Source organism: Nyctereutes procyonoides, unplaced genomic scaffold (genome assembly GCF_905146905.1).
Source record: "Nyctereutes procyonoides isolate TBG_1078 unplaced genomic scaffold, NYPRO_anot_genome, whole genome shotgun sequence".
In the NCBI taxonomy this organism is placed as follows: Eukaryota; Metazoa; Chordata; class Mammalia; order Carnivora; family Canidae; genus Nyctereutes; species Nyctereutes procyonoides.
In genome coordinates, this window is record NW_026575130.1 from 4,075,150 (window position 1) to 4,099,498 (window position 24,349).

Consider the following 24,349-nt stretch of genomic DNA (forward strand, 5'->3'; position numbering starts at 1 on the left):
CATGTGTATGGAGATGTAGATATTGCAATATTGGCATTTATTTTGTCCATTTCTAAAAATATATAAAAATATGTAAATGAAATGCTATTAGAGAAATTCTAAGAAAAGTATTCTATGGAATGTTGTTAGTTTTACCTTTCAGATTGTTATAAATAAAATCTACTAGGTAATTAAAATGATAAAAAGAGAGAAAGCAGGAAATACAAGGAAGTTAGATGAACTTATTGCCAAAGTCTTTGGCAGAGCCTTATGTGGGAAAGAGCACTGATTCTGAATTCACATGCCCTAACTTTGACCACTGGATTTTCTGGGATTCCCTATAATCCCACAAAGATCACTTGAACCCTTTGGTCCTCATTTCCTTTTTTTCTAAAATAGGATGGTTTTTTAGTACCTAATCAAACAATACAACAGAAGAGAACATAGGACCATATGACAAAGTTATATAAATAAGTTAAGACTATGATTCAACAACATAGTGCATTAAAGAAGATCAACCATTAACCAATTATTCAGTTTGTGTTACATTTTTTAAAAAATAAAATGGCATATCTCAATAGTGAATTCCAAGCTAATGATGGTCTTTTAGATTGAATGGCAGAATAATATATTAGGTTTGAGTAAATATTCCTTACTTTTGGTATCTAAGAACATAGATGTAAACATTTACCGAGTTATTAGTTGCCCAGGACGTAAAGGGTATTACTTGAGGTGCTTAAAATTATTGCACAAGGGTTATGTTGTGTGTGTGTGTGTGTGTGTGTGCTTATCTTAAAAAGTCTTGTGCTGTGGCATGAGCACAGGGCACGCTGCCTTAAAATGGGGTATATTTCTTGTTCTGTGAAGCAATTGTTTCTTTCTATATTTGTTATAACATATTTTCTTTCTAGTATGTTTGTCATGTGTATTTAAATTGAAAAATATCTAGGGATATCTGGGTGGTTCAGAGGTTGAGCATCTGCCTTTAACTCTGGGCATGATCTCAGGGTCCTGGGATCGAATCCCACATCAGGTTCCCTGCATGGAACCGGCTTCTCCCTCTGCCTATGTCTCTGCCTCTCTCTCTCTCTCTCTCTCTCTCAAAAATGAATAGATAAAATCTTTTTTAAAAAATCGAGAAATATATTGACATTCAAATTGGTAATGTCTGATACTCTTAGGCTGACATTGAGTATCTCCTGTGTGGTTCCAGCTTATATTCAAAATAAAATAAAGACACAAATGGCTTTTTATAAGAAAAATATGAATATAATGCCAAAGCCTATCTGATGGGCCATCAGGGATGTCTTCCCCTATCTTTAATCTATCTTCACATTTTATGAGAACTAAAAGCCTAATCAATAATTTAACAAGCTAATGGGCATATTTTTAAACACAATGGAATCATTCTGAAAAGGGGCACACCAGCAGGGCCACAAAAGCAAAGATGGGAACTGCTAATATTGAGTGCTTATCTTAAAAAGTCTTGTGCTGTGGCATGAGCACAGAGCATGCTGCCTTAAAATGGGGTATATTTCTTGTTCTGTGAAGCAATTGTTTCTTTTCATATTTGTTATAACATTTTTTTCTGATGAACATGTATCTGACTACTCTGTAAATGATTTGCTTTTAAATAGTACTACAAGGCACAGAACTAATATCCAAATACTTAATGTCCACTTCATGTAAAAAATGTATGCTTTAAAAAATGATTTGAGATTCTAATTTAAGGTACTGTATCAATATTCTAGCTATAGATATTAACATCTATACAATTTACCATGACATTCTGTTTGTCATACACGTAGGAAAAGCAAGGAAGCTATTGGAAGTCTGCAAATATTTTAACTCAATTTAGAGGAGGTTGTTGCTTCAATTTATGAATAAAAATTAGGCCTTTGTGTTTGTATTTTATTTTTCTCTTTTTTCTTTCTCTGTTATTTTGGATGCTAGTAACTTCTTAAGAGGCAAAGTAAAATGATATACAAAACAACAAATTGTATAACTTGCAACTAAACATTCAGAAGACAGCCACTTGCCCACATTTATATAATACTTTTCCATTTGTCACAATGACAGTACTTTTGCCCATATTTGAGGATTATCCATAGAGTTCAATTATTTTTCTCCAATTCCTTATTATCAAGATTTATATGTTACTGTATTTAAAGCCTCTCTTTTCCTTAGACTGTAGTTACATCATTAAATGGATTTATTTCACAGGCAATGATCTCAGGTTTGGTGGAAGCATATTGCATCTAGCATTCGGCAAAGCTGCTTTATGTTTCTAATGAATAATTAGACTATGAGACTGCCTTCAAGTTTAGTTTTCAATTTTACACTAGATAAAAGGAAGAAATTAGACTTGTTTCATGTTGGTTGTAAGGGAGTTAAGAAAGTTGCGAGTTGAGGGAGGGACATAAGTAGAAGTGTCAGAGGCAATGGAGAGGCAGCCCAGAGGCTACTTGACAGAAGCCATGGCACCCAGACCTCAGGGACTCCCTGGGAGGCCTGCTGCAGTCAGCCCACTATAGACGTTAGCACTTGATATCTTATTCTTAAACTCATTCACTGAACATGATGTCCTTGCCTGTCTTTGTGACATGAGAGATAAAGCTCTGCTTGTCTGAATCATTGTGGATCTCTGAGCTGCAATCCTGTGAGGTACAGTGAGTTGCATCTATAAACATTTGCACCAGTGGAGCACAGTCATACCTTTTCTAGATGATGCTTTGGGGAGTACTGAGCAAGAGTATCCTTACTATATAAGTACAAAAATAACACTCTAAATAAATAAATAAATAAATAAATAAATAAATAAATAAATAAATGGACGGGATAAGCAGAGGCACAAACACTGTTGTGTAAAAAATAGTAGCAATAAATCACAAGCCTGTGAAAAATTAATTTGCTATCATTTCATATTGTACATTCTTTAACTTCCCTTATTTATGCTTTAAACCACATCTATTCCTAATTTATCTTATTCTCCCTACACTCTCTGAAAACAAGCCATTTGTCCAGCAATACAAAAACTAAAATGTTCTGCGTGCACAATAGGTGCTTTTAGCAAGTCAGATATGCACAGTTAAGCTGCGCTTGCAGAATTTCTCTTCTGAAAGTGTGGTCAATTGACCATGTACCAGCACTAATTTGTTTCTAACCAGTAAGGCAGGTAAATAGGCTGCGCTGTAGAACAGTGACCACAACCATCATGGCCTGGACACTCTTTCTATTCTCAGCAAAGGGATATTAAAATGTAGAAGCGTATCTCAGCTTAGAACCACACAACAACTCCAGACTCTGCTTCCCTCTAAAGGCAGATTTTCCATTTGCCCTGCATTAAGTTTGATACTTCCATTTAGAAAGCAAGTCTTGTTTTCCTAAGAAAATTCTGGATAAATGGCTTAAAACTAATCTGGGACAAAAATCTTTTAAAGGCATTATGTTGATACCCCAATGAAATGATAATATACATCTGCCCACAATATAAAAATAATCTTTATGGTACCCTTCAAATAGTATTCTTGTTTATAATTTTGTCAGATTTTAGACACTGGCAGGTGCCTTAAAGTTCCCTCTTAAAATAATAATGCTAGAGGGCAGGTGGTAGATTTCTAGGAGATTATTATATTTCTTCAGGCATTAAGCTGGCAGCCTGGTTTTCATAATAATTTCAGTCCTGAGAAACTGTAATTATCCTGAAGCACACTACTTACACTGTCTTATTTCTTAATTATAATGGTGACATGAGATAAATGCATACTTATTGGGATCAAATGCATATTATTTTGTGGTGATTATAAAGAAGTTCTCGTGACAACAATAGCAATTATATGGTCATCAACTACTGATACTATGTTATGTTCTAGAAACTCTGTAATTAAGTCCTGCCAACAGGACACTTCCTATTTGGAAGAAAAAGAAAAAAAAAAAAAAACAAAACCTTAGAGAGAGAGAGAAGTTGGCCAGTGTAAAAATCACTGACAGACATAGATAGATAACCTGAGTCTGTTCCAATGATTCACATGAATCTCAAATAAGGACATTGTATCAACAAACATTTGGGGGATTAAATTTAAATTTCTATCTAAACAAGCTATGTAAAGAATATTCTTTGAAATAGCCTTTCTCTTTTCTGACCTTTAGAATAAAAAGCTTTGAACACACCCCACAGGGGAAAAATGGACTGGAAATATGATAGGAGTGATATTGCCTTCAAAGATAAATCTGCAGGCAATCAGTAATATTCTTTCAAATACTATAATTCATCATTTTAAAAGTTTTCATGTGGTCACCTGGGTGGCTCAGTGGGTCAAGCATCGGCTCAGGTCATGATCCCAAGGTCCTGGGATCAAACTCCCTGTTCCGTGAGGAGCCTGCTTCTCTCTCTCCCTCTGCCTACAACTCCCTCTGCTTGTGTTCTGTCTCTCTCTGTGTCAAACAAAGAAATGATATAGGGCAGCCCGGGTGGCTCAGTGGTTTAGCGCCACCTTCAGCCTCGGGTGTGATCCCGGAGACCCAAGATTGAGTCCCACATTGGGCTCCCTGCTTGGAGCCTGCTTCTCCCTCTGCCTGTGTCTCTGCCTCTCTCTCTCTCATTAATAAATAAAAAACATTTAAAATAAATAAATAATATATTTTTAAAAGTTAAAAAAATTAAAAAATAAAAATTGTCATGTAAGATTCCAAAAATAATTTATCTTGTCATTCCAATTTAAAAGAAAGAAAGAAAAAAATCTTTAAGTTACCAAGATACTGCTTACATAGATTTTTCCACTTTTTCTCTAGACTGATGTCTTTGCCTTTTTTTTTTTTTCAAAAAAAGGCAAAAGGAAAAAAATGATGGATGTCAAACTCTATGTATTAAACTGTTTGGGTGAAGGTGTCAGGTATATCATGTGTCAAATCTGGAAATCAAATGTCCTGGGTTTTAAATTCTGCTCTGCCTTTGACTAGATGTGGGACTTGGACAAGTTACTTAACAATACCTCTGTCTCTTCATCTGTAAAAAGGTACAGTAGCTGTGCCTCTCATAAGAATTATCTGTTAAAGGATTTCATGTATGTAAAGAGCTTAGATTCATGCCTTGCTCATAGCAGGCACTGTATACTTTTTAGGCATTATTTTATGTGATAAAGGGATATGAAGGACAGTGGACCAAGCTCTCCCACTTTCCTTCTCACCTTCAACCATGGTGAGAAGAATCTCTAATCATTTTAATAGGCTTTCCTTAGAGAATTTGTTTTACCATTCTAATACAGCAAATGGAAAGAATTTTTTTTCCAAAGTAAAAAGGGCATTCAATGAACCTGATAGCTTTAAACTTATAACTTATTCTGACAATACTTTGTCAGAGTATTGTTTTATTTTTATTTTTATTTTTTTTAATTCTGGAACAAGTTATGCCTTTCTATTTTCAACACAAAAGGTATCCTCTTTGGACATTTACAGTTATCCAATGACATGTAGGATCTTGGCACAATGTTCTGCAGTGTATGACCTTTACTGCATGGCTAGCATTCTAATCAGGCTGCAATGACATGATATTGGAATGGTTGCTGCAAACCTGTTTTTATTTTCAAAATAGTTCAAACAACCCAAATAAACACACCAAGAAACATAAACCCTCTTTAAAAAGTCAATTAGCATCCATAAAAAAGTTAGCCATGAAACACTTGACTTTCTATATTTTGACCTGTGGGTATTATTTTTCTGGTTAATTTCATATGTTATATTTGTTTTAATGTTATTATTTCTAACCTTCTCTTACTGTTACTTTTCTAATGAAGTTAATAAAGTACTTAATTATAACATGTTAATTTCACTGAACTATTTATAGTTCTAAATAATAAGTAATAAAATAATTTTTTGAAATACATGCCAATATAATGAGATTGAGGAACAAGTACAAATACTGTTTAGGGTAGAAAATTATTAATTTCCTTTTTATGACTTGCATTAGTCATCTCTACAATTAATCTCTACAATTTAGATCAAGAATATACAAATTATCCTTCATTTAATATTTTAAAATTCCAACTACAATCCCTGATGGATTATCAGGAAATATCAGATTATATCTGTGATCACATTCAAAATTTTTGTTGCTGTTTTCAGAGCAATCAATCTGGATTTTACTTCTTCCTAGTCTCTAATATACAAAAATACAATACCAAAATGCTATGAAATTTTTAGAATTAATATAGAGATAGGAAATATTGCAAAAGGATTAATAACTATGGAAGAGTTCTTTGGCTGAATGCAATCAGTTTCCATGCAAACATTAACTATTTCTTTATTGCAGTAAAAAGTCTTCATTAGACCTTTGAGTCTAATTCCAATTTAAATCTAATTCTAGTTCAGTCGATATACAAATCTAAACCAGATCTGGAGCAATTGTTTTATTTTAGAACTAGTCTAATTCTGATTCTTCACTAGCAAAGAAGATAATAGATTGTTCGGTTTGATGATGTTGATTCTAGAATGCGGAAAGACTGATATGGAAATTATCACTATACTTTTAGTGAACAGTGAAGGGGAAAAAAACAATTTGAATTTCCATTTTAATAGTGAGTTTAAGAGTAATTTTAAAATAGAAGTCAAATGTGTGGCTTTTCACTTGTGCTAATCTGTGCAAACTACCATAAGAAGATCCCACAGACTGGGTGGTTTAAACAACAGACATTTATTTTTCTCACCATGTTAGATGCTAGAAATCCATTAATTGAGGTGCCAGAAAATTTAGCTTCTGGTGAGAACTCTCTTTCTGATCTGTAGACAGCAGCCTTCTGGCTGTGACAGAGGGAGAGAGATGGGGGGTTGGGGGAGAAGAAAGAAAACATAGAGAGACAGAGGGAGGAGGAGAGAGAGAGAGAGAAAGGGAGGAAAAGGGGAAGTGAGATGGAGAAAGGAGGAGAGAGGGTGGGAGCAGGGGAGAGAGGATAGAGAGAGAGAGTAAGTACAGGTATTTCTTCCTCTTACAAGGGCTCAAGACCTATCGGGGCACCTGGGTGACTGAGTTGGTTGAGCTCTGCCTTGGCTCAAGTCAAGATCTCGTGTCCTGGGACCTAGTCCTGCATCAGACTCCCTACTCAGTGGGAGTACTCTCGCTCTCCCTCTACTGCTCCCCCTGCTTGTGCTCTCCTGTTCTCTCCGTCAATAAATAAATAAAATCTTTAAAAAAAAAAAAAAAAAAGACCTGTCAAGATTAGGGTCCTGCTCTTATGACCTTGTTTCACTGTGATTACCTTCCTAAAGCCCCAATCTTTGAAAAGTCACATTGGACTTTATGATTTCAACATATAAATTTGGGAGGAACACTGAAATTCAGTTCTTAACACCACGTAAAATGGTAATTGTACTTCTCATGAAATTATAAGATTAGGTGAGGTCCTATCTAGAGCTTCTATGCCATTTTTGAACTTAAGTATGTTATATTTTATGGTCACTTTTATTTATCTTTCAGATCAGCATTTTCATGACCCATTTGTCGAACTATGGGAATGACCGCCTAGGGTTATATACCTTTGTGAACTTGGCCAACTTCGTGCAGAGCTGGACCCACCTGAAATTGCAAACTCTGCCTCCAGTACAACTAGCACACAAGTACTTTGAGCTCTTCCCTGAACAAAAAGACCCTCTTTGGCAGGTAATGCTAAACATTCTCTCTGTAAGGAAGGAAAGAAAACACTGCCTAATTTGTATTAGGAGCTCTGTTGGAGGTATTAAAACTGACATTTAACACAAGGTGCTTTTTTATTCAATTGTTTCATTCTCTTTAAGAACCTTTTTTAAATGGATTAAGTGTATTTTTTGTTTTTCTGGGGTGTTGGTTGCTTGGTTGGTTCTGAATTTTTGCTTTGAGAATGTTGTTTTGTTGTTGGTGTCTTCTCGGTGTTAATCGTTTTGACTCCCACTTAGTGTAAGCATTAACTGGCAGTAAAATGATTAGGCACTGGACATCTAGGGAGATAGAAACCAAGAGCAGTCTTAATCTAAGACCCTCTAGGTAAACCCTGATATGTATGTGTAAACACAGTATAAATAAAAAGGGAAAAGCAATTTTTTATATCATGCTTATATAGATTCTGTCTTTACTATGTCTTCACATTTCTTTTAATCTAGCTAATCTTTCACTAGAACCAGATCTATTGGGAAAAGAAAAATTGCCAGTTTTAGGATTGTTTTTACAAATAATTCAATTCATATGGGAGCTACTGAGCCTCAGTATATGAAAATGTAGACTATTTGCTTCTTAGCAGTTATCTAGGAAAATGCTACCTCTCAGTTTCTTGGTTCTTTATGCATTACATTACATTGACCCACACAATCAATAAGCAGGCTACAGGGAGCAAATCACATAGTTCCCTGCTAAGCAGTTGGTAGAGAAGTAGCATCATCAGTACTGAGAAATCACCGTGAAACAGACTTTTTACCATCCTCTCTCTCTCTCTCTACTCAAGACTCTGCGTTTCTCTTTGTTCTGTAGTTCATGTTACATGCTACTCTGTGTCTATACAGTCAGGAATTCATCCATCACATATTTATTGAGCATCTACTATGTGTAAGGCAAGGCTAGTCGCTTTAGAGAATGCAAAGAATAAAACATAGTATTTTCTCTCAAAGTCAGGGAAGGGTTTCCTTGCTATTCTTATTCACTAGTGTATATTTCAAAATGTGCTTTAAAACTGCTACAGTGAGTCATACTTTACTCTGATAATTTATTCAGGAACTGCGCCATTTGTATTTATGTTGAACTACACATTTTAATTCTTTCACCTTTCTAATAAGTTGCTTGACCATCTATATGTCTGGTGTCTGACTTAGATAAATAGATGAAGACATCATTATCATAGTGTATATAATCATACCAAGTAGCTGCTGGATTTCATAAAGGCAAAGTATAAATGGTATTATTCAAAAGTGCTCACGCACTTATAAAATTGATAAATCATTGATAGTAAATCAATTCTTTTCTCAAACATGTTTATTTATGAGATATCTATAATTCATGGTATGGTAATAATAAAAAGTATCCAACTTAACAAAGGTTGCAAACAGCTAACATATAAAAAATGAGTCAATAGTCCCAAGCTCTAATCTTTCTTTTCCTTTAGAGGCAGAAATTTTATTTTAGATGAAGGATTTGTATCTCTTACGGTTGTGTGAGTTTTTGTTTTTTGTTTTTTGTTTTTTTTTTTTTGAGAATTGTATTTATTGGTACCAGTTCAATATGAGTGACACTATTCCTTTTGGTAAGGAATAAATATAATCAAAGATACACCAGCTCTGGGGCACCTGGGTGGCTCAGTTGGTTAAGCATCCAACCCCTGATTTCAGTTCAGGTCATGAACTGAACGGTGTAAGATTGAGCCCTGTGTCAGGCTCTGCGCTGGGCATGAAGCCTGCTTAAGACTCTTTAGCTCCTTCTCCCTCTGCCCTTCCTTTCTCTCTCTCTGTCTCTCTGTCTCTCTCTCTCTCTCTCTCAAAAAAAAAAAAAGATAGAGATACATCAGCTCCAATATGATTTGGTCAATTTGATGATTCTAAATATTGATTGAATTTTTATTAAATATGAAATACTGTGTTAGTTGATTGGGGGTGTAAACGAAAAACAGGAACAGAAAATAGAACTATTTCTTAGAGAACTGTATCATTTTGAAGATATAAGAACATAAATGTATATAAAACATTTGTAAGTGCTAACAATTTTGAATAGTATCATAGAGGTAAATCCCCAGGTAGTTCTTAATAAATTATAGAATTAATCAGAAAAGGCTTCAGGGTTCATGAGTTTTTGTTACTGCTGTTGTTATTTATATGTTTAGCAATTTTAATATATATTATTGAAATAGCTTACTATAAAAGTATTTCAATAACTTCATAAACATTTACTTTAAAAAATCCCATTTTATCAAGTAAATTACATGGTTTCTTTTGATTGAAAAATAAAACTGCAAGAACTTCTCATTAACGTGCCATATAGTCTCAAATATGTTTAAGAAGGAAAACAAGAAATAAAAAGCAGAACAGTTAAGTTCAAGAGGGTATTATTCAGGTATGTGAGATTTTGAGAGCAGTTAACTTATTGAAGCAAGGCTGATAAACTTTGCCAGTCATAAACCAAGTCCATGAGACTGCAAACGGTTAAATAGAGATAAAGTGCATAATAATGTCTGAGTCCCTTTCCCTGGCAGTTATCTCTTCTTTCCATATTCATATTTATAATGACAAACAGAGCAGCTGTAAGCATTATCATCATGTTCTTTAAACAATATGAATTTAATTTAACAAAAAAAAAGCGTATAAGCATAGCCAGCATTAATTAAATGTTTTATAGCCCACTCATCACAGCCCTACAGAGTTAGGATAGATTAGTATTATGTGTCTGTCATTGTATACATTATCAAAATTCAGATACTTTTTTGTGTTTCTAAGCATGCCTTATTTAGTGTATTTCACTTTTAAAAAGTAAATCAACTGTTATTTTTCTCTAGATTTTTAATTCACACTTTTTTATCACTACAAATAAAAATAAACATGAATAATGGTGATCTTCACATCTATTTAGTTTTCTTTGGTTCTTTATGTAAATTTTCATTAGCACCAACTACTATATATGTGAAACTGCTTTGTCACCTAATTAAAAAGTGCAATATAAATATCTATCAATGGATAGCATGGCAAGTTCAACACAGAATGTGCCTGCGTTCTCTTCACTGGAAGCTGATTTTTTCAAAGCTATTAAATGCGAGAATATATGCTGAGGACACACGTGGAACTCTCTTCCTAAAGTTTATCCTACTTGGTGTAGTCCCTAGTGAGTAAGATTCTTTAAAGTATTCTCACGGGTTCCTGTTAATTCATATCCCTTTTTGTTTTGGAAGAATAATCACTATGAAGCATGGAAGAATAGGATTTCCCCTCCCCCCTCTTTTTTAAAATTCTCATTATAGAAACTCAAACCACAACATGGAGGCATTTAGAAGGTCAGATTTTTGCACATTCGCTAATCGATGCTTTTAAGCTCTCAAGCTGTCAGGTTAGCTCAGCCTCAATCTTCACTCAGCCACTCCAGACTCTCACTATCAACAAACATGCCAAACATGATGTGGATTTCTGCTTGCCTGTGTGACCAAGGGAATGCTCAAAGAGCTGCAGTTTCTTTCTCTACATGCCAGTATCCCCAGGATTAAAGAAGTAGGAAAGAAAATCACAGGGTTCTAACCTGAGGAGGTTAGCACCTTTGTTGACTCTAGCTGTGAAATCATCCAACTCCAGCTTAGAAATGATGAGATTTGGACATCAATGACATAAACAAATCCCAAGGTCTAGCACCATACACACTGTAGGTTCTATTATTATAATGTCTGTTAAAGGAATAAATAAATTCTACCACAGAGAATTATAGATTATAAGAGCAGGAGAAGAAGTTAGAGACATCCAGCCCAGCATATTTATTTTAGAGAAGACATAGGTGACACCTTGGGAAGTGAAATATCTTGTTCTAAGTCACTAGGATTATTATGGACAAGTCAGGAGTAAAGCTCACGTTTTCTTATTCCGACGCCAGTGTAGTTCCAGCCACACATCAAGATGGTAGTTTTACATTCAGAAAAATAAATCTACTGCTATCATCAACCCTCTCTGTAGGATGAAATTTCAGGCATACCTTGTTATTTTAGAAGAATCTGGTGATGTATTCAGAGTGAATTTGTTTGACCTACACTTTTGAAGTACCTACATAATAGAAAGGTCTTTGCTTTCATAGAACTTACAAACCATAATAGCTCTTAGTTATGTGAACAAAATGACATTATAAGTTTGTTTTCATATTTATTCCTCTTTTCTACTCTCTACCTTATTTATGACTCTATTATTGCACTTACCATATGGTCTTGCAGACACTTTTGCCTGTCATATACCAGCTCATGCAAACTTTAAGATGTGAGAATATGTTTATTCATGCTTGTAACCTAGAACCTAGCACAGTACCATAGCTACTGTCATTAAAATCTCTTGAATGAGGGCAGCCCCGATGGCCCAGCGGTTTGGCGCCACCTTCAGCTCAGGGTATGATCCTGGAGACCCAGGATCGAGTCCCACGTCAGGCTTCTTGCATGGAGCCTTCTTCTCCCTCTGCCTGTGTCCCTGCCTCTCTCGCTCTCTGTGTCTGTCATGAATAAATAAATAAAATCTTTAAAAAAAATCTCCTGAATGACTAAGTGAAAGCAGAGGTATGTGCACAAAGAAGTCAAAGTGACACACTTGTTTCTTAGAGAACAGTAGGGATCCAAGAGAAGAAGTAGGGATCCAAGGGAAATAACCTCAAAAAGCACATACAAGTCAGTTGGGAAATCTTTGGATACCATCAGAGTAATCTGGATGTGATTGGCAACAAAGAGCAAGTATGTGTAAGTTCTGAAGATGAGTAAAGTAATTTTAAAAAAAGGATTAACCAATAAAGTTTATACCAGAAACCTTTTTTCCAGGACAGGTAAGAACAGGGAGATACTAATATTTGGACAATAATCCAGCCATGAGAGAGGGAAACCCTGAGTAGCTTCATGGTTGGGAAAAAGTGGGACCTTTGAAGAAGTGGTAGTTGTTTGTGAGACACTGAGATAAAAGGAAAACTGATCTGTAAGTAATCACCCCACAGCCAGGAAATAAGAGTTCTATAATTTATTATTTTTTATTTCCATTTATTCATCTTTTAGCCTTTCCAGTGAAATAGCCAGAATAGTTTTTTATCACTTCATAGATGGCAGAGTAGAGGCATTGACATTATCATTATCTTACATATTTTTCCCTAATCACACTTTGAATTAATGTATTTGTTATATTTATCTTCCTAACTCAGGCTAGTATTTAAACATTTCAAGAATACTTCCCAAATATGTAGGTAATTCCTCAAGATTTTATTTTTTAAGATTTTTAAAAATTTATTGAGAGAGAGGCAGGGGAACGTGAACACAGTGGGGAGGAGCAGAGGCAGAGGGAGAAGCAGACTCCCTGCTGAGCAGGAAGCCTGATGTGGGGCTTGATCCCAGGACCCTGGGATCATGACCTGAGCTGAAGGCAGATGCTTAACTGATTGAGCCACCCAGGGGCCCCTAATGTTTTAATATGAAAATGAAGTACTTCCCTATTTGGCTATATAAGACTATCAGACATTCTGACATCCAGAAATGGTGAAATAAGTCACGGATTTTGCGTTTCCTGTCAAATTAGTTGCAAATATGATCTCATCACGTATCAAATTCCCCATACAAATAACTTAGTGAGGTTTAGTAATAGAAAAACTACTTGTAGGGACACCTAGGTGGCTCAGCGGATGACCGTCTGCCTTTGGCTCTGGGTGTGATCCTGGGGTACTGGGATCGACACATCAGGATCCTTTCAGGGAGCCTGCTTCTCCCTCTGCCTGTGTCTCTGCCTCTCTCTCTCTGTATTTCTCATGAATAAATAAAAAAAATTCAAGGAAAAAGAAAAATTACTTGTAGTAGTGCCATAAAATAAATAATAAAATAAAATAAAATGCTATATATACTTTCATCCTTTCTGAATCAAAATCATTATAAAACATAGAGTTTGCAGACCTAATCCAAATATAACAACAAAAAAACCCTGAATCTTCTGTGTTTGTGCCCTATAGATATGTCTGATAACTTATGTTGTACTGGAATACACTATATTAGGCCAACCTATTAATAAGAGTTTTAAAATACACTTTTAACTGAGTTGGCTATCCAGATTCTCTGACAGGATATTCATAAAACCATAAATAATAACACAAGGTACTATATGCAAGAATATGCAGTCATCTGTTTGAATATACTCAGAGTTTCAGAGTAAGCCTCTCATCTCCTAGGGTCAGTTTTACTACAAAAATATTTCATGTGAAACTGCCAATGGTATCAATTTATTTAAATCAACATGGGTATAATGTGGTGACAAGTGCATAGATGTTTAAGGTAAATCAGAGGTCCTTTGTGCTTAAAGCAGCTTTCATGGAGCTGTTACCTCAGACCCGCACAGAACCACAGGTCCTTTTCAACCCATTCCCACCCTCAGAAGTAGGCATTTACGCTTCTCTGTCTTCAGACTACTTTAGAAGGAAAGTTTGGTTAAGAAATCAAACTTATAAGTGTTACAGGAGTTCTGTGGAGAGAGCATTCATTATAAATCAGTGTGCACTCAGAAAAGAAAGGCTTTTCCAAGGAGTTGATGGCTAGCTGGGTTTTACATAGTGTGCGGAGCAGAGTCAAGCTTTGTAAAGATGGTGTGTGTCTCAGAGTTTCTCCATAAGGATTTGCTGATTGAAACACTGAGGATAAACACCCATGGCCTATTAAAATTCCTCATCAGTGTATGTGAATTGTATTAGGCTTAAATGACATTGAGAAACAAAAAATTGAAAGTCACCCACCAGTGTAAAACAGATTGGAAAAGGATTTTGTTTTAAAGACATGTACATGGCAAAACTTGGTAAGCAGGAGAACTTTTGAAACGACACAACAGATAGGAAGCATGAAGTGTAATTTTAAAAGAAAAGCAAATACATCTTTCATAGCATTCTCCTTTAAACAGTGAGGTCAAAACAGCAGAAGGCAAGCAGAGAGGAAATGAAGAGGAAACCAATAACCTCTGAAACTTTTGTAATTAACAAAATAATCCTATCATGACCACTGGGCATTTTTAAGGTCCGCTATTAAAGTCTAGATATGTCCAAGTTATCTGGAATAGGCACATGAGAGGGGATAATCAATCTAATTGATAATTCCATGGTGTCCTTGTCAGTGAAGGATGTGGAGAAGCAATGAGCAAAGCAGATTTTAAGTAGAGAAAAGGCAATATCATTGGAATAACTAGATCTAGGGAGAACAAAAACTATTTTTGTGTATTCTATACAAATATGAACCTCACTGTGATTTTTTAAATATGTATTTTAGCAAGATTATGAATTTGAAAATTTTACTTAATTGGAAAGGAAGAATCTGGGTTTTCATCAGAATTTACTCCCCTTTCTAAGACTGGTCCATCACCTCAGGGAATCTTCTCTCCACCTATCTTTTGTCTACTTAAAAGTAAATCGGCCTCACCTCATCATACATTCTCTGTACAAAACCACCTACATTCCCTTTACCTGGGTTACAGCTGAGTTACATGCATTTTTACCAGACAGGCAGTGTAACTCTAAAATGCCTAAAGCAATTTTAACTGAAGGGTTTTTTTTTTTTTAAGTTTCAATATATCTCTACTGCTAAATACTTAAAACAGTAAATTATTGTTTATGGCAGTTTCAGATATTCAGGGAACAATCAAATTAGAAAATGAAAAAGAGTATAATTGCTTTATAATTTTCTGACTTTTGAAATTAAAATAATAGCAATGGAACCAAGTATGAAAGTGCAAAAAGATGCTTTGCTTTTTCTTGGGAAGACCCTTTGACCCTCATAATCACTGTCAAACCCTCTTTCTCTAAATCTCTCTCTCTCTCTCTCTCTCTCTGTCACACACACACACACACACACATACACACACACACACACACACATGTGCACGCAATATTTAGATGCAGAGACAACCCCAGCTTTGGATTCCAAATTTGAAACTGACTTGCTGTGTGACCTTCTGCAAGGCCTAAATAAAACACCTTGCATCTCAGCCCCCTCAGGTGTAAAGAAGGGATAATGATATCTATCTTGCCAGGTTGCTTTGAGGATTAGAAATAATCTATGCCAAGCAAGTGCCTGGAATATAGAAAGTGATCAATAAAGGTTAGATATTAAGTTAACTGTTATTCAAATAATTCAGATGATAGAAATAAAGTCAGAGTAGGACAAATCTAAATAAACATTTTCAGAGTATAAAATAGGTAATGCAAACATCCTGTTAATAAAGTTATGATTAACAGACACAAGGGGAAACATGCAGTAAAAGAGGTGAAAGAAATGAAAATGGGCATCTGGAAGGTCTTAAAATAGCATAACATAGAAGGAATGCAGTTATAAAGACAGGCAATCTGCCTAGATTGAGGTATACAAATGCCACCAACTGTAAAATACGAACAGGAAAAACGGTAGTGTAAATTGAATTGTTAGTAGTAAAAGCATTTCGAACAGCAAGTGTTGTAACAGCATCCAGGTTATTTTGTTTGATAGTTTACTTCTATCAGTATAATTTCTGGGGAAAGCACAACAAGAAATAACTAGTGTCTTTATCTACCAAAAAATGGCATCTTTACCCATGTTCTGTATGTTAAAGAAAACTCTTATTTTGTCTTATTTTGAATTTGCCCATTTCTGTGAATGTTTTATTTCACTGGTTTTGCATGCAGAAATCTGAATGGCAAAGACATGTGTACTACGATAAAGAAAATAAGTGGCCTAGTTGAACACAGAGAACCAGAAAGATCTCACAAGAGACCCTTTGAGCAGTGGCAGTGAATAATTGATCAGTTTGTTCATCTACCTTTGCTAAGCATAAAGTAACCATTTGAGCAAATGAATTGAGCATTTAATCTGAGATTTGTTCTTCATTGGGTTATGTGTGGGGAAACTTGATAAGTGTAGGTCATGGGAACCCTAATCCAATTGTTTAATATATAAAATACAGTTGAAAACTAAAGTTCTTTACAAAGGAAGCAGTTAAATAATAGAATAATGTTTAAGATATAAAATGATGACTTAAGGAAATAGCAAAAACTAGCTTCTGAGGCCCCCATGAAAAACATCATTGGAGATTGCAGGCATGTTATTTTTGTGGGAATTTTGGAAGTATAATGTCTGCACAGTTCCTATCATGTTAGTTTTCAAACATATATCAGAATCTGTCTATGCCTATTACGAAAGATTTACTGTGCCTGTCTCAAGTCATTCAACCTGTATTTATCAAGCACCTGTTATGTATTATATTTAACAGAGCTCTTCAAAGCACTTATATTCTGCTTGATACAGAATTATTATAAATATAAATGCATTTTATATGTAACATAAAATTACTGTAAACACATACTTGAATAGAATAACTTCAGGTACTGAAATACAATGAAAAAAAAAATAACCAGAAGCTATCATAGAAAGACAGGAGTGGGAGGAAGTGCTTTGATCTGGTCATCAGGGAAGGCCTCTTGCATAGGGTGATATTTCAGTTCAGACCTGAGTGATGACAAGTGCTAAAACAATAAATTGGATGAATGCAGGAGCCAGACAGGAAGCATACTCAAAAATAAATTGAGTTGGGATTACATAGGGGTCTTTGGGTCTGGTAGGACAATCTATATTCTCAAGTTTGCCTAAAGAAACTCTAAGCTATTTCCCTATCAAGTAAGTCATACAATCCAGGAATCCAGTCACCAAACTGAATTTGTCCTGAGAAGGTGTAGCCATCTTAGGGTCTAGGGTTCTGACAGTAGACCAGGAAGTCTGCTCTCAGGATGGATATCTATAATAAACCAGTCCATCAGCAACAGTATCTTCTTTCTGTTTCTTCAACTGACTAATCTGGACAAAGAAAAAAAAGGGGGGAGTCGCTAACATGGGATCACATAATAACACTCTCTTTTACAGAGAACAATTTAATTACTTAAAATATATTAACTCCCTTAATATCCTCAATAATCATGTGAGGTAGAAGCCATCAATCATTATTTTCTTGATAAGGAAACTAGGGCCCAGAGAATTTAGGAAAATTCTGTAAGACACAGAGCTCCTGAGCTCACACTCTTAACAACTCCTGAGCTCACATTCCCTCCTGAGCTCACAGTCTTAACAACTGGGCTATGCTAGCCCTCTAAAATAAATAGGGAAGGTTATTAGGACATATTAGCTTACAGTAGACTAATAATTTGTGAGATTTTTATTATGGATTGGTAAAAAGAAATAAGAGCATTCCACAGAAAAATAAATTGTTTAAATAAACTTCAAAGAATCAGGTGCAGACATGAGTATATCTATAAAAGTGAATACAGTGTAGTTGAAACATTAAGTTGGTTTGGGCAATTATATTTTTCTTTTTAATTGAAGTATAGTCGTCACAGTGTTACATTAATTTCAAGTATACAACATAGTGATTCCACAAGTCTGTGCATTATGTTAAGCTCACCACAAGGTTAGCTACTATCATCCTACACTATTACCATACCATGCTGTGCCTTTTATTCCTGTGACTTATTCATTCCATAACTGCAAGCCTATACTTCTCACTCACTCCCTTTCACCGATTTTTTCCCACTATGCCAGCAGGCAAGCATCTATTCATTCTTTTTATTTATGGGTCTGCTTCTGCTTTTTTGTTGTTCATTTTATTTTTTAGATTCCACTTATAAGCAAAATCATATGGTATTTGTCTTTCTCTGATTTACTTCACTTAGCATAATACCCTCTAGATGTAGCCATGTTGTCACAAATGTCAAAACCTCATTATTTTTATGACTTGGTAATATTCCATTGTATGTACATGCCACATATTCTCTATACATTCATTCATCAATGGACGCTTAGGTTACTTCCATATTTTGACTACTGTAAATAATGATGCAGTAACCATAGAAGTGCATATATCTTTTCAAATTAGTGTTTTTGTTTTCTTTGGGTAAATACCCGGTAGTGGAGTTATTGGATCATACAGTATTTCTATTCTTACTTTTTTGAGGACACTCTATACTGTTCTCCACAGTGACTGTACCAATGTAATTACATTCCTGCCAACAGTGCCCGAGGGTTCCTTTTTCTCCACGTCATCACCAACATTTGTTATTTCTTGTTTTGGATTTCAGCAGTTCTGACAGGTGTAAGGTGATAGCTCATTATCACTTGATTTGCATTTCCCTGATAATGAGTGATGTTGAACACCTTTCCAGGTGTCTGTCTATTGGCCACCTGTATGTCTTCTTTGAAAAAGTGTCTGTTTAGGCCCTCTGCTCATTTTTTAATCAGATTTTTTTGCTGTTGAGTTGTATAAATTCTTTATATATTTTTAATATAAACATATTATCATAATTTCATTTGCATATATCTTCTCCCATTCAGTAGATTGTCTTTTCATTTTGTTGATAGGTTTCTTTGCTATGCAAAGACTTTTTAGTTTGGTATTGTCAGAATAATTTATTTTTGCTTTTGTTCCCCTTGCCTGAGGAGACATATCTAGACAAATGTTGCTAAGGCCAAAGAGATTACTGCCTGTTTTCTTCTAGAAATTGTATGGTTCCAGGACTCACATTTAGGTTCTTAATCCATTTTGAGTTTATTTTTATGTATGGTGTTAACAACATGTTAATTCAGAGCATTGCTACTCAAAGTGTGGTCCGTAAACAAATGGGCTTAAACTGTTTGTTGCTGATTTTCCATGAGATAGGAAATTTGTGCCAACATGTAAATCAACTATATCACTGAGCACACTGGCTGCTTCAGCTGGAATTTTGTTTTTTACTTATAGCAGGATGTTCTTATTGAAGTAAGCAGTTCAATAATTCACATTCTGACACAAGTTCCTTACCTTCTTGTAGAAAAGTCCTTTGAAACACGTTGACTTAGTGAACGGGCAAGATTACTATAATGATGACATTCCAAACAGTAAATTGACTGCATAAAATAGATATGTATTACTCACTTATACAACTGTCTAAAAGTGGGCAGGCCACTTAGGAGAGTTAAGACAGCTCTATTCCACATGGTCATCCAGTGCCCCAGGTCAGCAGTTATTCAACATCTCCAAGTCCAAGGCACATGCTATAATTGTAGCCATTTTACAGCTGATAGTTGGTAAGAAAGGGGAAATCTAGGGATAGTGGTTTTATCTTTACGTAGATACTTTATATCATTTTGCCTTTTTTTTCCTTTGGACTGAAATGATTCATATGAGGAAAGCTTGATTCAAAAGTGAATGTGAAACATAGTCTCTAGCTGGAAATTTACAAACTGTGCAAAATAGGGAATGTTTTATAGCTGAAGGACTAAATAGTTTACCCCTCTCTGCCACAGTGAAAATTATGATTAGAGAACTAAACTGAAGCTAGACTATTGAGGATTTGAGATTTAACACTAAATAAAATAATGGCAGAAAATAAAGACACTGGTAAAAATAAAATAAAAATTCAGTTATTATGCAAGAAAAAATGTGAAGTTTATTTACTTGTAATTAACTCCTTTTATCACAGTTTCTACAGATGAATTCATAGAAAAACCCAAGATCTATAGCCTAACTTTTCCAAAATGAATTCTCATATAACACAGTTGTCTTTATATGATATTGGTCTTTTTATATTACACTCCACTCTTGTTCCAATGGAAGATGGGGATGGAAAATGCATTAGGATCAAGTCTGAGATAAGAAATTTTGCCAAATGATTTATTGAAGAGATGCTTTCAGGAAAAACCTACAAGGGAAAAGGTGAAACAGGAAAGAGAAGAGGAAACAGCCCATGTGGGCAGAGGAGGAAAATCCATACTCTGAATATGTGTGAGCAGAGGTTAGGATGAATCACTGCCTTTTTCAAAATGGAAATGTCCAATATAATCAATTTTCCACTAAGTGGTAGGATAGTGCTATTTCTGGGATTTAGAACTGGTCTGTTACTGACAAGTCAGATATTCAACAGTGGCTGTAACCAGAGCAGACTTAGGGGAAGGAGGCCCATGAACGGCATCCATCTTTCTATTGTGGCTTCTCCATTCATGAATCCATTACTTCAGCAATGGGTTAGCCAAGGATAGAGGTTAGGTGATAAGTGGGAATTTGGGGAACTGGCTGAGTCATTCTGTCCACTTGGTTGTTTAGCCTTTCTACAGTGAATACTCTCTGGTGTACATTAATGTGCAGTATAAGTTCGTCACACTTTTTGGTCACTGTCATGGGTCCATCCACTTTTCTTTTCCCTAGAATTATTAGCCCTTATATTCCCAACCGGCTCCTTTAAGTCCCTTGCAAATCATGTCACCACTGTCTGTTATAATCTTATGTTGCCCTACTAGTCTACCCATAAAAAAAGGAGATGACCAGGAGCATTGCCCAGAACTCTGTTAACAGGAAGTTTTCCCTTAACCACTGGTTTTTAGGAACCTCTCTTAATGGGGCTGCGGTGCAACAGCAGTCCACTTTAGCCCCCTGCCAACATATGAACCAACCTATCCACAAATCAAGCTTGAGTTTCTCCTCTCTTCATCAGCAGAATATAAGGGGCCTTCTGTGAAACTATAGGAATGAGCTGATATAGAGGTATTATGTCACCTAACAGTAATAGGTGACATAAGGGTCTGGGCCACTCATTTGTAAAGCCTACTTGTAGCCTTTGGATCAACTTGAGATCAATCCCAGACACACCACTCCCATCTTAAAATGAATTGCTACTGGGTACAAACGAATTTAGGATTTGGTGGATCTGCCAATACTCAGCTTATGATGGCCAGTTATGGCCACACAATTAATTTGAAAATTCATGGCAAACACTATCTCTTCTAGAGCTCAGTAGACTACCAGGAGTAGATACCAGTTTGAATGATCTGCTGCAGGTGGCACACCTTACTGGAGAACCTTAGGGGTGTACATTATGATTCTCCTCTGGGGCTTGACCAAAACTCTATTTGGCATCCTTTTATACCATAGATGCCATAGTGCCATAGATCTGCCCAGTTGTATGATCCAAGTGGAAGGGCTGCTTGTACCTCGGTCTTAACTCTTGCAGGACTCTTTCTTGTTCTGGGTTGCACTCAAAACTAGCAATTTTCTGCATCATCCTGTCAATGACACAGAGCAGTATTCCTTAGTGCAATAAAATGCTGCTTCCCAAACCCAAAGAGGCCTATCAAGTCATATTCTTCTTTCTTAGTAGTAGGAGTCACAAAGAACAAAAACAGACTTTTACTTTGGTGGGGAGGTCTCATCATGCTCCAGAACCCTGGATCTTGAAAAACCACCAAAGGTGGTAGGTCTAGTAGATCCCTGAAGCTTTACTGGCTTTTCTTCCACCCTCTGGAGTGCATATGTCTTCCTAAGGCAGCCAGAATACTTGACACTTGTTACCTACCAGGTACAATTAACACCATGTCATTAGTACAGTAGACTAATGTTAAGTGCTGTGGAATGTCAAGATGATCTAGGCCCTTTCAATCTATATAATGACACCGAGGACAAGCAGCTTTGAAAATTATCTTTGAGAAAAATATTAAAATATTATTTTGAGAAAAAATATATTTAAATAATATTTTTCTCTTCCTTTAGTGCTTTGTGTCATCTTTAAAAAAAAAGCTTAAAAGCAAGAAGGGAGGAGACTAAACAAATTAAGTAATGAGAATTCAAATGAACTAGAGGGTTTAATTTGTCATTCTTTAATTGAACTTTGGGAGTTCAACTGTGGTAAGCATTTCTTGATGGACCTCCTATTTTTAATTAGAAAAATTTATACTCTGGGGATCCCTGGGTGGCTCAGTGGTTTAACGCCTGCCTTTGGCCCAGGGCGTGATCCTGGAGTCCCGGGATCGAGTCCCACATCAGGGTCCCTGCATGGAGGCTGCTTCTCCCTCTGCCTGTGTTCTCTGCTTCTCTCTCTCTCTCTCTCTGTATCTCTCATGAATAAATGAATGAAATCTTTAAAAAGAAAAAAAAAAGAAAAATGTATACTCTGTGCTGGAATGCAATGTTGAGAAGTCTATGATTTTACAGCACTTGTATTTGGCAAAATGGTCAAAAGTGTCATAATTAAAGGCAATTTATCTGACAAGTTTTAACTTGAAAAATATTCATCAAAGAAAGATACTCCAAATGGAAAATAACTGTGGAATATTTGGTCTCTAATATTTGAACATATCAATATGGAAAAAAGCTACAATTGGAAATAACAGAAACAAATTTCCTTCACAGAATTTACTCTTGCTTACTTCAACTCTATAAAGAAAATATTTCCCCCATTAAAAATTTAGGGGTCTATAGAGGAGAGTCGATTGAAAGTATCAACATTTTCAAATTTATTAATCATGAATGGAACTTTGAAAAAGATTGCAAGCAATTTTATGGAAAAGCAAAACATAATAGGATCACACTGAAAACAATCATTCTTTAGTGGAACTTTTCTGACATGGTATTAGAAAAAGATGTGGTTAAAGAAACTGATTAAAGTACATAAATATGAACCATAAATAATTAGTCATGTCATTTTTAATACTTAGATAACAAATATATAATTATAATTATTTTAATGCCTAACATGATTTTAGACAGAATTTAATTTGTGAAAATTATTTTAATATATTATTTAGTTTAACTATAATAAAACCGCTATTTGTCAGTCAATAAGTATTTTTTAAAATGTATTATTTTCATTTAATGGCTCTTTTAATTCTCAAAAGTGTCATGATTTAGATAATAAACGTGGGTCAGTAAAATGAAATGGAAGAAGAATGGAATAGGAGAAGGTTAAGATGGAGATTAAATTGGACCTATGGATATGTTGGGCCTGGCATTTCCTCACCACCATCTATATAGCTATCATACAAATGCAATTTAAAATATTGGTTAAGAGCTCAGGAGGGAGATATAGCCTAGAAATGTTGATCTACATGGCATCAGCTTAGAGGGTACGGCCAAACATTAGGATTTGTTAGAATAGCACATAGTATGTGAAAAGAAAAGGAAAAGTTGGCCAAGTCTTGAGTTCAAAAATGGGCCTCTAGCCTCTAGGGAAAAGAAATAGGAAAGATTAGGGGAGAGCTCAGATACCTGAGAAACTATGGTCAAATGAGATTAAGACAAGTAAAGGCTCCAATATACAGATATTTAACATAAATCCAGAGATGGAATGGAATCTCAGCAGTTAGAACCTAGCCAAGTTTCAGAAAAGGATGACAACAGATCAACTTAATGCTGAGCTCTAGCTTTGGAGCTAGGAAAGGAAGGAGGGTGCCATTGGAGGTAGGAAAGGAAAGGAAGCTGCCAATTTATAAGGAAACGGGAAATCAGAGAACCAGAACCAAAGCAGAGTCTAACTCCTAGTTCTAGGGGATCAGGCAAGGATTTGATCCTGTCAGAACACAACCAGAAGTTCATTACCCAGTAACATTGATTATTCTTCTTGCAGAATCCATGTGATGATAAACGGCACAAAGATATTTGGTCCAGAGAGAAAACTTGTGACCACTTGCCAAAATTCCTGGTCATCGGGCCGCAAAAAACAGGTCGGAATACCCAGTGGTGCTGTCTATATACTTTTTTATTTACTTTTTGTCATGTAACATATTGTCATATATTCTAATTGGATTAGGTCTTGTTTTGTGAAATATCTAGACATCTGTCCAAGTTCATTATTTGAATTGTTTTTCATCCCTGTGGATCTTTATGCTGTGATCCTCAAAGGGATCCTAATGCTGCCTAT

The 24,349-nt window shown here is 35.5% G+C and overlaps 1 protein-coding gene across 1 annotated transcript in view; it reads left to right on the forward strand.

Moving 5' to 3' along the window:
* LOC129521227 (bifunctional heparan sulfate N-deacetylase/N-sulfotransferase 4) overlaps window positions 1-24,349 on the forward strand; it is a 246,980-nt gene that overhangs the window by 201,562 nt on the left and 21,069 nt on the right. The window contains exons 6-7 of the mRNA XM_055342506.1: window positions 7,448-7,630; window positions 24,056-24,152. Coding sequence (XP_055198481.1) covers window positions 7,448-7,630; window positions 24,056-24,152 — 280 coding nt within the window. The remainder of the gene's footprint in view (window positions 1-7,447; window positions 7,631-24,055; window positions 24,153-24,349) is intronic.